Raw genomic sequence first — 16,263 nt, 5'->3', positions numbered from 1 at the left:
TATACATACATATACATATATATGTATACATACATATACATATACATACATATGTATACATACATATACATATATATACATATACATATGTATATATATGTATACATATACATATATATACATACATACATATACATATATATGTATACATACATATACATATATATATATGTATATGTATGTATGTATATATATGTATATGTATGTATACATATATATGTATATTTATGTATACATATATATGTATATTTATGTATACATATATATATATATATGATGTATAATATGATAGTATATAGTCCGGACTATACTAGCGAGATACCAAGCCTTCGGTACTATTGAGTTTATCTGACCGTTAGATTTTACCTTTGATATTTCACCCGTTAGATGGATACTATTAAACCAAACCACCCACTCACCTATGAGACCGACTATCAATTTAATCGGGGACCACTATATCCAACGGCACATCCTTTCATCCAACGGCCAAAAACTCAATAGTACAGGCCGTATGGTACTATTGATAGTATAGTAGCATAATTCTATATAATTATATATACTATATATATATATATATATATTAGAATTAGGCTACTATACTATCTATGGTACCGGAGCTCCGGCTACTGTCTGTTTTTCGAATTTTTAGCGGTTTGTCAATAGTAACGATCACACCTGTTAAATATGATTTAGGAATATTATGAAGGTCTTAGGTAATAAATTTTAGTTTTCGACATCTATTTACGTAGTAAATAAATTATGTTAAAGATTGTAACGGTGGAATTGAATAATCTTTAAAATTTGAGCACAGAACTTTTAAATGATCAAGATCAAGAATGTAATAATTTTTGAAATAATTTGATCATAAATAAACTATGTCGAAAAATATAAATTTTATTTCTAAAAAACTTTAAATACCCTAGCATCAGTTTTTAATGGTGTGGATCGTGATTGAACACCCTAAGATCCAAAAACGAGACTTATAGTACCGAGCTCCTGTACATAGATAAGTATAGAGACTAGCTATATATATATACCAGGTGGATATATAATATAAATGATAGTATATATATAATAGAGCTAGGCTGGTATGGTATACTATCGGTAGCACGGAGGCCTCCATGCTACCAAGTTGTTTTCAATGATGCAGTTTCCAAATCGATGATCGGCTTCGTTAGATTTGATCTACACTATTAAAAGTGTTTGGAAATTAAATTTTATAATTTTTTGACATCATTTGGCTAGTGATTAAAAGGTCTCAAAATTGACAATTTTAATGGTAGATTTGATGCGTTTGTGAATTTAACGGTGTAAAACAATCTAAATTGGATGAAATTTTAATAGAAAATTCTTTTCACTATTTAGAGTAAGATCAGTACCTCCGATCTTAAATTCAAGTCTTTTATCATCATTTTTTATGAAATTTTTATTTTCAGCCGTTCATTTTTAGACTACTTGTTTGATAGGTAAATGATGCCGAAATATTATGAAATTTAATTTCCAAATACTTTCAATAATATAGATCAAGTCTAACGGAGCCGATCGTCGATTTGGAAGCCGCATCATCAAAAACAACTTGGTAGCACGAGGTCCGGCTACCAGGTTGTTTTCTATGGAATCGGCTTTCAAATCGGAAGTGATTGGTCTTGCTATGATGTTAAGTAGAATTTTCTATTAAATTTTCATCTAATTTGGATAATTCTACACCGTTTTGTTTTGTAAATGTTAAAGTGTCTTTGTATCATATCTACCATTAAAAGTTGTTTAATTTTTGGAACGCTTTGGTCTTACTCGGCCAAATGATGCGAAAAAATTATTGGAATTTATTTCAAATACTTTTAATAGTGTATATCAGTTCTAAACGGAGCGATCGTCGATTGAAAGCGCGATCATTGAAAACAAGCTTGTAGCACGGAGGCCTCGTGCTACAGGATAGGTATACAGCCTATCTATATATATTATATATATATTATATATATATATCATAATATATAGAGTGAGGCTACTATGCTAGCGGAAGCACGGAGCCTTCCGTGCTTCAAGCTCGTTTTCGATGTTGCAACTTTTGAATCGTCGATCGGCTCCGTTAAACTTGATCTAGAGTATTTGAAGTATCTAGAAAATAAATTTTATAATTTTACGATATCATTTGCCTAGTGAACGAAGGGGCTCAAAATCAACGGCTGAAAATAAAAATCTTACAAAATGTAATAATATGACATTAAAATTTTAAATTAAAGATATTGATCTTGTTTTATATAGTATAAAGAATTTTCTATCAAAATTTCACGTGATTTGGATATTTCTACACTGTTAAACTTGCAAACGGCTCACTACGGCCATTGAAATTTGTTGATTTTGAGCCCATTCGATCACTAGGCAAATGATATCAAAAAATAATAAAATTTATTTTCTAGGTACTCCAAATACTCTAGATCAAGTTTAACGGAGCCGATCGACGATTCGAAAGTCGCAACATCGAAAACGAGCTGGAAGCACGGAAGGCTCCGTGTGCTTCCGATAGCATAGTAGCCTCACTTTATATATATAATATATATATATATCATATATATATATATATATATATATCATGCTTTTCGAGCCTTCAATTGGAGCGAGTCTAGTAATACTCAAACTTGCCTGAATAAATTTTGAATTTATTTTTTCTATTCAAGCTTGGGTCATTTAATTCAAGTCGAGCTCAAGCGAGCTGAATACTGAGCCGAACGCGACCGAACACAAGCTGGCCTCACTTATTTGCCAGCCCAAGGCATTTTGAAGTTTCCTCTATGATTTACTGTTCAATTTCTAACAATCTTTCTCCGTTCACATTACAATCCACACAGGAGAAGAAATTCATCATAGCTTTATTTGAATATCATCCATTATTGAAAAAAAGGGAGACTGTAAACAGAGACCCTCTAAATATAAAGGCACACAAAGAAAAGGGATTTCTACAACTGATTCAGTATTTTTAAAGGGAAAAGAGAAACTAATTGAACTAAAGGTCTCAAATGGCTACTGAACTATAGATAGCCAAATTGGGAGGAAATTGAGCTATTTAAAGCTTACTGATAAATAATAAATAAGACACTGAGACCACGTGAAAACCTAAAATCCAATCAATAAACTTCAATGCCCCTCCTTTTGAATGATGCTCTTGAACCAGTAAGCCGAGTTCTTGGGGTATCGCTTGAGCGTGTTGTAGTCAACGTAGACTAGGCCGAACCTCGATGTGTACCCCAACCTCCACTCGAAATTATCGAGCAGGGACCACGCAAAGTAGCCGATCACATTGGCGCCCTGCTCCATCGCACTGCGTAGTTCGGTCAAGTAGCTCCTGTAGTAGTTGATCCTTGTTGTGTCCTCCAATGCGTGAGGAAGAGTCACGTTACCAGCTTGGTCCATTCCTGCATTCATCGTCAAAAACAGCAAAGCCGAGAATATGCTTGATTTTAGTTAATCTGCGACATTTTGTTAATTGCAGATAGAAGTGAACATAGAGAGATGGATAGATTTAAATTTTAAGTTGTTAATACCATTTTCAGCAAGAATGATTGTTGGGCTGTTATATGCCTCCTTAACGTAAGTCACAGCTTTGTATATTCCCCATGGAACAATGTAAAGCCAATATGAATTTGCCTGCATCAATAAATCCAAAACTAATTGATTTTCAAAATTCCTTTCATGTATGCTAAATAAAGAAGATCACGACGTTGTGTAGGTGTCACCTTCTTGTGCTAAAAAACAAGAATGATTGAAATCTATGAATGAGAAGAAATGAAGATAATACAGAACTACGAATGTAAAAGAGAGAGAAAAAAAAAATGAAGATAATACCAAACTATGATTGTGAAAGAGAGTGAATAAAAAGAGTCCTTCACATCTATGGCTAAGTTAAATAGTTCATAAGTCAATATCAATGCTAGTAATGAGTATAAAATTACCAGTTTTCCGATTTCCACACCATTACGATCATCTACAAAGGAAAGTTCAGAAATGGAAGGGATTAGTATAGCATTGTTAAAACACCATCAGCATGTACTTAAGTCTATATAATCACTCGAGAGGCCAGAGAGAACTCACAAATATAATTAACATGCCAGTCATTTGAGTAGCTGACTTCCATACCACTGGTCGGTTTTTGGTCCCCCATATAGTAAGCGGTGTACTGATTGATGCCCACGTAATCGAACGAACCTTTAACAATCTTAACCTCCTTAGCAGTGAACTTGGGCAACCTGTCCTTGACAATCTCTTGCATTGTGTTTGGATAGTGACCATACACAATCGGGTGAAGGAACCTGCAATAGATTGAAACCGTGTTTGTAAATACTCAATTTTCTTAATGATGATGACAAGTTAGGTATTAGTTAAAATATTTTTGTGATTTTACCATCCAAGATGGAAGTCTCTGGCTCTTTGAGCGGCTGCTTTGTCCTCTGCAGAGTAAGTATGAGGCTCATACCATACAAAGTCCAAGAGTATTCCAATCTTTCCCTTTTGAGAAGCCTGAAAATAGTTAATTTTCATAAATATTCTGTCGCTTTTTGATTAACTAACAGCATCTAATATGACAACTGAGATAGCAGAGCAATTAGTCGTGCCTTTCACATGAAATACACAAGAAACGTTTCCAATGTAACTAACAAAAGTTACTATATGATTTCCTACGTAACACAAGAAAGGTTTCCAATGTAACTAACTGCAAGTTGTTCTATGCTTTCCAATGTAACACAAGAAACGTTTCCAATGTAAAAAACAAAGTTGTTCTCAGCTAGAAATTTGTCCAGGGAATCTCCAAACAACAAGATTTTGTTCCAGCATCCTCTTATTAATAAGCCATTTTTCAAGCTCCCAACTGAGAACAACTTCACAATATGAATGTAAGGAGTATTCACTAACAAACTTCCTTTTGTGACTTCCTTTTGTGTGTGATCTACTCTCCAAGAAAAGAGAAATCTTGTAGGTCAAATTAGGAAGAAAATCAGTTCTCAAACTACTGGCAAGCAAGTACAACAAACAAATTATTTTGAAAATAGATCTTGATTGACACCTTTCTTGATTTGTAGGCCCTATAAAAGTTTAGAAGTTGCAAAAGAAAATTTCTGAGGTGTAAGAATATGAAGAACACCAAGCTGATAGAGAAATCGAAGGACAGTTACATGCTCAGACATATACCTGATACTTCTCACGATATCGCTTCACCGCAGCAGCATGAGATAAGATGAGATGATGGGCCACAGTGTAGGGCTCTGTACTTGAGTTTCCCCCTGCTTTACAACCAGTACACCTTCCCGGGGCATGCAAACCGTTATCATACCCAAGAGCCGCCACGCACCTCGGCTCATTCATTGTGAACCAGTTTTTCACTCTATCCCCAAATGTCTTGAAGCAAAAGTCGGCATAGTCCGCGAATGCAGGCCTAAATCAACATGTCGCGAACACAAATATCAAAATACAGATATCAAAAACAAATAACAATAATTACAGTAAGAAAAAAAAATGAATGAGAAAAAAAGCTAATCCATCTTTGCTTACAGGACAAATTACTTTTAGGCCCTGTTTGGATGCATGAATATCTTGTTCAGTATTTCTCCTTTGAAATTTCTACATTTGATTTAAAGGGAGTGCAATCAAATGTTTAGAATTTGATACTATATTAGGCTTTCAAGTCATATTTTGGATAAGAGAAATCACATCGTAGGTAAAATACGCTATCCTACCAAATTATGGATAACAAGCCCTTCGAAGGAGTAAAAATCAAATTCCTTACTTACAATCATGTTACAAAATTCTTAAACGGAAGAAGTTAGTTTTTGGATAGCTTATTCCGACATCCAAACAAAGCATTATGCAGACACCTTGGTCATACTATTATGAATAAGAATTATTTTTACTGTGAATAGATAAAATGTATCTGGTTAAGATTTGTGAAATATTGCTCTGTCAGTAGCAAAACTAGCTCTATTAATATCAATTCCCGTCTGTAAATACAAATTGCAACTAACGGGACCATAATGCTAGAATGAGTCAAGAATAAGTAATAGAATAGGGAAAGAGAAACGATTAGCAGAATAGAACAATACGGTAATAGGATGTAAAAAAAAAAACACACACACACAACTCGAACTTACACTATCTTCGGGTTTAACCAGCCAAGATACTCCTCATGAAGCGCCAATGGGAGATCATAGTGGTAGAGATTCGCATACGGAGTGATGCCTACAAAATAATGAATATTTCTCAGTTTCTCAGTTTAGTATATCATTTAAGAATTTATTGACTTAAAATCATCTACTTGAGAACTTTACTTAAAAAAGAAAAAGAAAAATGCTTCAGAGGGAATGTACCTTGCTTGATCATGTAGTCGATAAGCCTATTGTAGTATGCTACACCCTCCCAATTGACCTTCCCAACCCCCTCTGAATAGATGGAGAACAAGTTTCAATAAAGATATTTGCAAGAACACAATGCTATTTCTGTTACGAATATGAGGGGCTGTTTGGTTGCTTGCATTTCAAGTTGCATTACAGATGCAACTACTTAGAAACCTAAATATTTTGCTCGGTTTGCTGCAGGTGCATCTGCGTGCTGCAGTTGGAGGCCCAACTGTTGTATTTCAAACTACATGCACCTCCAAATGGTGCCGAAATACAAGTTTAAAAGATCACTAATTGTTGGTACCTGGGAAAATGCGGGACCAGGAGATTGAGAAGCGGTATGCATCAAAGCCCATCTCCTTCATTATGTCTACATCTTCCTGTGCCACAAGAAAGCAGATTAATCGATACAATAAATAAGAGAAAAATTATGATCCTCGAGGAAAGAACATTAAAGAAGAAGCAGATTCTTCATGCTTAGTTAGTTATGAACCAATTTGGGACCTGAAATTTAAATTGGGTTTGGGGATTTTAATTTTATCCCAGTTCGATCCCATTTTGCAAAAGGCGCAACAGAGAAAGAAACAATTCATTTTCATAATTACCTTATAGCGATGATACTCGTCGGTTGTGACATCGGCAGTAGCATTATTCGGAATATTACCTGCCCATAAACAAACAAAATAATACTACATAAATAAAATACAGCATAACCATCATACATATTAATATATATGAACTATTATTTAATTAACATGTGAAGAATATGACCTGGGATCTTAACAAATGCGTCCCAAATGCTAGGTCCCCTCCCAGCCTTGAGGGCCATCCCTTCGACCTGGTACGCCGACGACGCCGTGCCGAAGACGAACCCCTCCGGGAAGCTCGCGCGGCTCAGCCCGCCCGTCCCGTTGTATTCTGCCGCAGAGAAGCGGATCGCCCCCGCCAGCACCCCGAAAAGGAAGAAGAAGAAGAAGACCGCACTCAACTTCTTCTTCATCTTCATCTTCATCTTCATCTTCACGGTGTGTCGTCTGCTTAGCAGCTTACTAATCTTGCTCAGTTGAGTTGAGTACTTGAGTGGCAGTACAGATAGTATAATAATTGAAGAGTGGAGGGTCGTACTGGTACCGTCCTATCTTCTTTTATTTATAGTAGAAAGAATATAAAAAGCGAGATAAAAACAGATAGGCAAAAGTAATTTCGCTGTAATAACAGAGCCCTATCTGTGGAATCATGTTAGGTACAGTTTCCAAATTGACAGGCATGGAAAATAGGGATCCGATAACAACGCCACCCATTCTCCTGTCTCTTCCTCCCGTGAATTTCGATACCAGGCAATACGATTCGTACACCAATAAAAAATATTTATACATACAGTCATAATTATTTTAATTTATTTTAAATTTATATAAATTTGTAAATTATATTTACCTAAAAAATTATAATAAAAACTATATTTTATAAACTTATACCTTATATTTTACTAAAAAATATCTTTAATATTCTATATTATCCTTTAATTTTTTTATACATCGAATATTTTTATAATTTTTTGAATTTTGATGAATCCATAATTTAAGTATGTATTTACATTAAAGTTATCAAAATTTAATTTATAATTATTTTAAAATTTAAAATTTAATTTTGAATTTTAGTTTGTCGATTGACCCATTTTTAATTTGTTTATGATTTTTCTTTTTTCTTACGTAAAACAATTAACGTAACGAAACAAACTTTTAATTCTTTTCAAAAAATATGGATAGTAGTAAAATTAACACATGATAGCAAATCAGAAGTGCTCCAATCAGGATCGTCGAGAGCTTCTCACTAAAATTCTATCCCTGTTCATCTGATCAGAGAAATTTCTCTACCGGTCATATCAATATGATTGATAAAAAAAAATCCCACTCATAAAATAAATAAAATATAAGATATATATCCAAAATGAAATATGCCGTTGGCATTTTTCTTTCCATACAGAGTTGGATTTTCCAATGGCGTCTTAACTTCAAATTTTTTAGTTTTGAATTTTTATTTTTTTACTATTTTTAATTTTTGATTTAAACTTTTATCTTTTATTAAATTATTATTTTTCGTGTTAAATATATCATAAATATATAAAATTTCGTCCCGTTACAAATAGGTATAGTTATTCAACTTAAAATTTATATATATTTGGTATCTAAACTTTTATTAGGGCATGTGTGGTTCGAGGTATTTTAAAAAACTCTAAAAATGAGGATTAAGAATTATTAATTTTTATGTTTGATTAATTACAGAAATCTAACTTGATAGAAATTTATACTTTTTCTGAATTAGAAACGTGAGAATTCAAAGCATGTCCCATAAAATTTTAAATTTTAAAAGCCAAATAGGTCCTTAAAGTATGTAACGAACCACTCAGTTGTAGTTCATCCATTTATGGCGATTAACAGTAGTAGAATAGCTAAAATAAAATAAAAGACCCTTATTTTCAATAGTTGAAAGCGTGATTTTTTCTAATACCAATTGTATAATCTAAGATCTAAAATAGAACAAAATAATATGGAAAAAAAATATTGGAGGAGGAAGAAGATAACTAAACTAATAAGCAACTAATTATATTCTAAACAACACCTATGCAGCGTCTACTATGATTTATTCATCTAATTAATTAACCAATGCCTAACTATATATAGCCATCAAATCATAACAGATAATAAATCCAACTTTTACTTTGGATAAGTACAAATCCTATTCAATGTATAATTTGAATATACTCTATCTCTAACTAAATTTTAAATTAAATTTGGATTATTATTTCCAACATCCTTCCTTAATCCAAACTTTATTTTCAAGCTGCGAACTCCGTGAAATGCGCATTTTGATTTTGCAATCTCTGTCGCTGTTGTTGTCGTCATGTTCGAGTTGTGCAGTATGATGCCCGTCCAATAATATTGCCATGGTTGAAATCTTGGTCACTAATAATTTTTATCATATGCATCAGTCTTTACAAATTGCCAATACCTACAAATATCTTGAAAAACATGTAATTTTGAAAAAATTGGATTGAGATGAATTTTGTAATTTTGTGGTAGCCGAGAAAAGTCTGATCGACACAGATGTTTATTCGGTACATTGATCTCGTGTGAATTTTCATATGTTTTTTGGTTTCTTTAGTCTAATTTGTAATCTGAGTCTTCGATCACATCAAAATAATGATAAATTTTCTCCCTGCTTTACTGCATAATTTCTTCATCAACAGAAATTTCTTCAATCATATTATCATTGTGAACTTTCTCGTCAGCCTAAGTCGCACCATTTTGATCAACATATTTTTCACGAATCTGATCTTCTTTATGATTTTGATTATATTCTTCTTTCCAAATTGAGGTTTCTGTATTTCGCCGTTTGGTTGAATTTCTTCTTTTTCTTGAATTTCATTCTCTTCCTACAAATATTCTCCTCCAATTTTCGATAGTATTCTCCACGCTTCTCGTGCCACCTTTATCGTTGAAAATTTTCCAACCAACGATAAATCCACTGCTTGAAAAATATATGATAGAACTTCTCTATCTCTTTTTCTAAATTTTTATTTACCAAATTCTTTTGCATAATTTTTATTCTCCAGTTCATCCCACAAATCTTAGGATTCAAAAAAACATCGAATGATGATTTTTCATCGTTTAAAGTTCGTTCCATAGAACTTTGGTAAGTTAGGTTGAATAAACCAATCTAAATCCATAATGAAAACTTGAAAATCTGAAAAATAAGTTTCAAATTTGTAACTTTCAGTTTGGATGACGTCCTTAGTTCATCGAGATCTCGTCGAATTTTTTGTATTTCGGCTTGCTTGCCAAGTGTCACGCCCCGCAACTGCCAATTTGGTCGGTTCGGGCACGCGCACAGACTGCCGAACGGACAGAATTTTTTCTGTACCCCCCAAGACTCAACAACATCATGTACATTTAGTTTTGCCCAGGTAAAAACAAATAACATATATGATTTGCGCGAGAGAAATAACAAGAGAAAGAGAGAAATTTAACTAAACTGTTACATCCACTCATTTACTTAACATTTACAACTCTCCAAAATACAACTGTTTGATTTATACACGAGTTTTCTCACTACATATTCTCTCCAAAATACAACATAACTCTCACATGGTATGTACAAGATATACTAATGCACGGGAAGTCTGCTACCTAGGACGCGATGCCCTTGCCATGATTCTCGGCCACTCCGCTAAGACTAGGATCTGTACAACAATGGGGTGAAAACTAAAAGAAGTTTTCAAAGGGTTCGGCCGCCTACCCCGCCTATTTTTTCACTAGATCTAAGCAGGCATAAGTAGAGGAATATACAAGAATAATAAATACTAACATACTATTATGCCTCAACAATATGAAATGAAATAAGTAACCATTATACTCATGATGCATGTCATTCATATGTTTGTAACCCAATCTCACTGGCCAACCCGAAGGTTAAGCCTAACTCACAACCAATCCCACAAATGAGGAGACACCCAACTCACTCATCCGGGACCGTCTGCTGGTTAGATACGTTAACCCAAAATGTGACAACTCCGGAGTCCACTGCTCAGGTGGAGCGACCACTGCCAAGCCGACAGACGCTATGTGAGTATAATCTAATCCTCCAACTAGAGGATACCCTACCAACTAGGGACAACAATACTCAGGGATCTATCAATCCCTAACATCTAATACCATGAGTGCTATCAATTTCTCTAGCCCAAATGCCACCATATTGTCTATGTTCACCTTCGGTTCATGTCATTATAAAGATTCCATTATTCAAGACCCAATCCTTATGCATATACAACTGTGTTCCATCTCACATTTTCTACATTTACCATAAAAGCATACAAAAAATGAGTACATGACATACACACTACTCTACAATGTATGAGTCTACATTTAAACATTATATCCATATATGGCCAACAATAGTAACATAGACATAGGGAGAAGTCCGATTGTTTCGGATAGTACCACCCACCTTGGTTTGATGCTAAGAGGCGAGAAACCAAGTCCCGCGATTTTACGATACCGTCTTTGCTCGACCCAAGGGTAACAAACGGAAAACGGTGTTCTTCTCCAACGGCTCGACGTAGGCTCGTAAGAACTTAGTTTTGAACTTCCCAACATGTCGATTTATCCTTCAATTAAAGAATTAAGGAATCAATTTCACTATAAACCCCATATCTACAAAATCCCTAATTTCAACCCTAGGATTTCCTTTAACATGGTGAAGAACCAATCCCATGAGAAACCATGGATCATTCTAGGTTTCTAATCCACAAGAACCCTAAAAACATAGATCCTGGGTCAACCAAAGCAAACCCTAGGTTATACTTGCAAACCCTTACCTTGGTCACCTCTAAACCTCAAGCTCCATCTTGTAGAAGAGCCTCTTCTACTCCACCAAGCTCCAAAATCCTTCCAAATCCCTCCAATCCATCTTGTTGGAGAGATCCTAGCGAAAGAAGGAGAGGAAGATGTGAAGAGGGGAAGAAAAAGGGTGTTCTCAGCCTGTGGAGAAGAAAGAAGGGTGTGGGGGCTATTTATAAGTTCCCACAATTGCAAATAGGTCCTTCAACAATTTACATTTGCAACCCTTCAAAATATGCACATTTTACACTGGGTACTGGTACACGGGGTTGGATACCGGTACCCCCGGGTGGACATCTCAACCCGAAAGCTGCCTTTCTGCGCAGGCCGCTGGATACCGGTACACGGGACTGAGTACCGGTACGCGGGTACTCCAGTACCAGTACGCGGTTTCCAATACCGGTACATAGCTTCGCTGCAACCAAAGCCGAGAGCAACCCTTCTCGGGTTATTTGTTGGGTACCGGTACACGGCCATCAGTACCGGTACCAAAGCTTCCCAGTACCAGTACTGCCTCAATTCAATACCGGTACACAGGGCCCCAAACTCAAACCCGAGAGCAGACTTTCTCTGCATCTATATCAGGTACCGGTACTAAGCTACATTACCGGTACACAGTTCCCAGACTACAATTTTCCCAGGTTTTGAGTTCGTTTTCTCGTCGGATAATGGTAAAACCTCTCAGACACTATCCGGGGTCTCTTTTAACAAACTGAAACCCTTCGGGACCAGATACAGAGCATGTCCCTAGGCTCACTTTACCACACATTGATCCATTTGATCAAGGTTGGTACGATACTCCGAGGAGCCGATACCTTACACCAAGCTCTTCTCGCTATCTAGTCAAGTCTTCTTGAGTTTCTTCACAGGCTCTCCTTGCTCTCTTTTCGTCAAGCATCACAACCACCTATTATCGTTTGTTGTGCGAAGTCCAACTTTTTCAAAGTGATTTCTTTACTTTGGTTTCACTGAACGTCACCCTCGTTGATCATCTACGAGTCACTTGACTTTGCCGTAGCTATCCGGTACATTGGATCTATATTCTTTTCGAATACGCTATCATCTGGTTTATAAGCCAAATGGTACTTTCCGGCTCTAATACCACTTGTTGGAAGCGTGATTTTCTCTGATACTAATTGTATAACCCAAGATCTAAAAGCGAATAAAATAATATGGAGAAAAGATATTAGAGGAGGAGGAAGATAATTAAACTAATAAGCAATTAATTACATTTTGGACAACACCTATATAAACAGCCATATCTACTATAACTTATTCATCTAATTAACCAATGCCTAACTATATATATGTAGAGACCTGGAATTTTAGCTGAGGCTTGTCGACAGCTCTGGAGAGTGTCGGGACAAGTCCGGGTCGCGTTGGCGCGAAGTGGACGCCAAACGGGCCTTGTGGGAACTTGAGAGTAGCGTGTATCTTGAAGATCTGCGAAATAGCAGATTTTCAGTGAGCTATACCGGTACAAATCTGGGTTTGTACCGGTACAACATCGATTGCTATACCGGTATAACCACTAGGGCTATACCGGTATAGCCCCGCGCAGCTAGGCTCTCGGGTTGCCTGTTTGTACCGGTACAGGGGGGGGTTTTGTACCGGTACAAAGTGGAAGCAGGGTGCAAGTTGACTTTTTGGCCATCTTGTCATATCACCCCCCTTTAACCCTTACCTTGGAGCAGAGAGGAGAGAGAGAGGGGAGCTTCTTCATGCTGCTGCTGTGCTTCTTCTTCCTCTCCTTCTACTTCCCTTAGCAACCTAGAGTGTTGGAGGAGCTCAAGAGAAGCTCGAGCTTCGTCGACGACGCGCCGCGGAGCGGATCGAGCGAGTTTTCGACGAGGTGACGCTGCGAGGAGGCCGTGCTACAGCCGATCCTTGCCATCCTCGACGAGGTGCTGCTCGCAGGGAGGGTTTGTCGAGGTGAGTGGCTCCTCGAGATCGCTTTTATGGCTTTAAACTTCTACGATTATCGAACTGCACTGCTGCTGCTGCTGATTCCAGCATCGACCCGCAGAGTTTTGACTCGTATTCCGCGCAGGAGCATCGGAACGTGACGCGACTTGATTCGTTGGAACTGAGACTTCGAGACGAATCCATAGGATCCTCACTCGCCCGATTTGGAGAAGGTTTGCTCTGTCGAAATCCCTTTTTACTGAGTTGCTGTTTGCCTAGCAGATTTCAGAGATGCTGTTTCGCAGGTTCCAGCGTCGACGTTTCGTATTCTGGCCCGTTCTCTGCGTAGGAGCGTCGGAATTCAGCGAAACCTGGGCCATTGGATCCGTGACTTCGAGACGAAGCTTCAGAGCCCCTGTTTGCTGAATTTGGATGAGGTTAGCTTGGTCGGATTTAATGCTTTCTTCGCTGCTGTTTTCTGGGCAGATTTCGTGATTTTGAGTGTAATTGGGTTTACCTCTTCGCAGCAGGAGAACCGGGGACTTCGACGGACCAGCGAGGGATCAATTTGGATCCGGGCCACTTTCTTCGCTGCCAGGAGTTGCTTGAGAGGTGGGTTCATCGGTTTTGCCTCTAAGTACATATTAGTCGACTTGTATGCTTTGTTCGTTGAACACTAAGGGGCTGTTTGGTTGGATGTAGTTGCAGAAACAGTGTAGTTGAAAATACATGCAGTTGCAAATGCTGCAGTTGTAACTACACCTAGTCTGTTTGGTTTTACGCAGTTGCAACTGCTGCAGTTACATTTCTTCTGTTTGGTAATATGAAGCTGATAGTTGTATTTGTGAATTTTATCACATTTTCAGAGAGAGTGGTGAGATTACCCTCACTAAACATAAAATAATTGTATAAGTTTATTAATCATTTAAATTTACTATTTATAAATAAATAAGTAGATATATATAATATTCTTCAACTTATTAATCGACACATTTAAAATTTTTAATTTATTTAATTTTAATATGTAAATCAAACTTTAAAATTTAAACGATTCTCTCATTTTTTTTATCAAATTTAATAATTATAATTAATTAAAACTTATTAAATTAACATACACGATCACATTCTATAAAAAAATTTTAAAAAAACTATATTTATATTTTAAATAAAATAAATTTAAAAAATTTAATTTTTTGCACAAAGCTTGTATTGTCTAAAAAATTTTATTAGTATGAGTTTATTTACAAGTATTTTTATTTACCTATATACATATATTATTTATTTATTTAGCTATTTATTTATTTATTTATTATTGTTAATTTGTGGGTGATCCTATCCCTCACCAACTGCTGCAGTTGGAACTACGGCCAATTTGGATGTAGTTCCAACTGCAGCATTTGGACCTTCTTATGTAGTTCGAACTGCAGCAGTTGAACTCAACTACACTAAACCAAACAAAGAAATTAAGGCTGCACGCATTTGCAACTGCAATCAACTGCATTGCAGTTGCAAATGCGTGCAACCAAACAGCCCCTAAATGAGCTAGCTCAAATTCATGGATTAGTATATTAAAAACCTGAATTGGGAGCATGCTTAGTGAGTGATGATAATTGATACTTGTTGGACTTGGATTTGACTTAGGAGAAAACCCCGAATTGATCGTCATTTACATACACTGCCGGATTTAGCTCTAGGAGCCGTATTGCATTGTATCGTCGCGGGCTTTGTGCGATGGATACCCAGGATAGTGTAGCTTGTGTTTGTGCTCGTGCTGGGACGCCGAGCTTATACTAGCTGAGTGTAGACTGTTACGGGGTGTCGGGCGCCGTCGGGGCAGGCGGTGGGCCCCAAAGTCGATTTTGGTTACTTGGGTTTGGCTGGTTAGGGCCTGATTGAGCTCGACAGAGCTACCCTGCATACTCGGCTGGGTAGCTCCCCCGAGTGCCACTCCGGAGTTAGGCTTTGTGCTTTCGCGTCGGTGTCGGGTAGTGCAGGTTGGACTCGCTCTCCACTGAGGTTTAGAGTGGGGGTAGCTGTGCAGTCACAACCGGGCACGGGACGGGTGCGCAGTCCCAGGGACGGGTGCGTTCACAGTCCCCTTCGGATTGGGTCTGGTTGACTTGAGTCTATAGGTGTTAGTTCTGGGCATGATAGCATAGCGACTTGTAGCTGTAGAGAGTTTTCAGCTTCATTTTCTTCTATCTTGCTTACCCTGTAGACTTAGTGGGTGGACCGATGTTGTTTAGGGCGGCACCCACTGAGGACTACTTGCTTTTATAGTAGTTCTCACGCCCTCTTTCTTCCACCGATGTTGCAGGGCCTTCTGTTTCGGCTGCTGCTCCTTCTGAGGCGGACCGCGGGAAAGGCGTGGCGAGTTAGAGCCTACCCTTCGAGTACAGTGCTAGAGGACTCCCGCTGCAGGTAGTGACAGTTTTTGTTCGGGCACTCTTGTACATACAGTTGAACTCGCTGGAGTGAGTAGTGTTCTTTTGTATCCGTGGCTGTTGTATGTATATAATGTTTGTTATTTCTAGCTGCTTGTTTATAGTTTACTTCAGCTCTATACTACTGCTTGTAGT

At 37.1% G+C, this 16,263-nt stretch overlaps 1 protein-coding gene across 1 annotated transcript; it reads right to left on the bottom strand.

The window, feature by feature from the left end:
• Positions 1–2,885: 2,885 nt before the first annotated feature.
• Positions 2,886–7,476, bottom strand: LOC109704957 (beta-glucosidase 26-like). Its single transcript, XM_020225716.1, has 11 exons — positions 7,155–7,476; positions 6,989–7,047; positions 6,688–6,763; positions 6,354–6,425; positions 6,138–6,225; positions 5,182–5,425; positions 4,397–4,512; positions 4,087–4,304; positions 3,948–3,979; positions 3,540–3,642; positions 2,886–3,410 (listed from the first exon to the last, which is right to left on the bottom strand). The coding sequence occupies exons 1-11, from the start codon at positions 7,399–7,401 to the stop codon at positions 3,133–3,135; spliced, it is 1,533 nt and encodes a 510-aa protein (XP_020081305.1). The 5' UTR covers positions 7,402–7,476; the 3' UTR covers positions 2,886–3,132.
• Positions 7,477–16,263: the final 8,787 nt, after the last annotated feature.

Source organism: Ananas comosus, unplaced genomic scaffold (genome assembly GCF_001540865.1).
Source record: "Ananas comosus cultivar F153 unplaced genomic scaffold, ASM154086v1, whole genome shotgun sequence".
Classification (NCBI taxonomy): Eukaryota; Viridiplantae; Streptophyta; class Magnoliopsida; order Poales; family Bromeliaceae; genus Ananas; species Ananas comosus.
This window is presented reverse-complemented; position numbering and strand designations above follow the sequence as displayed.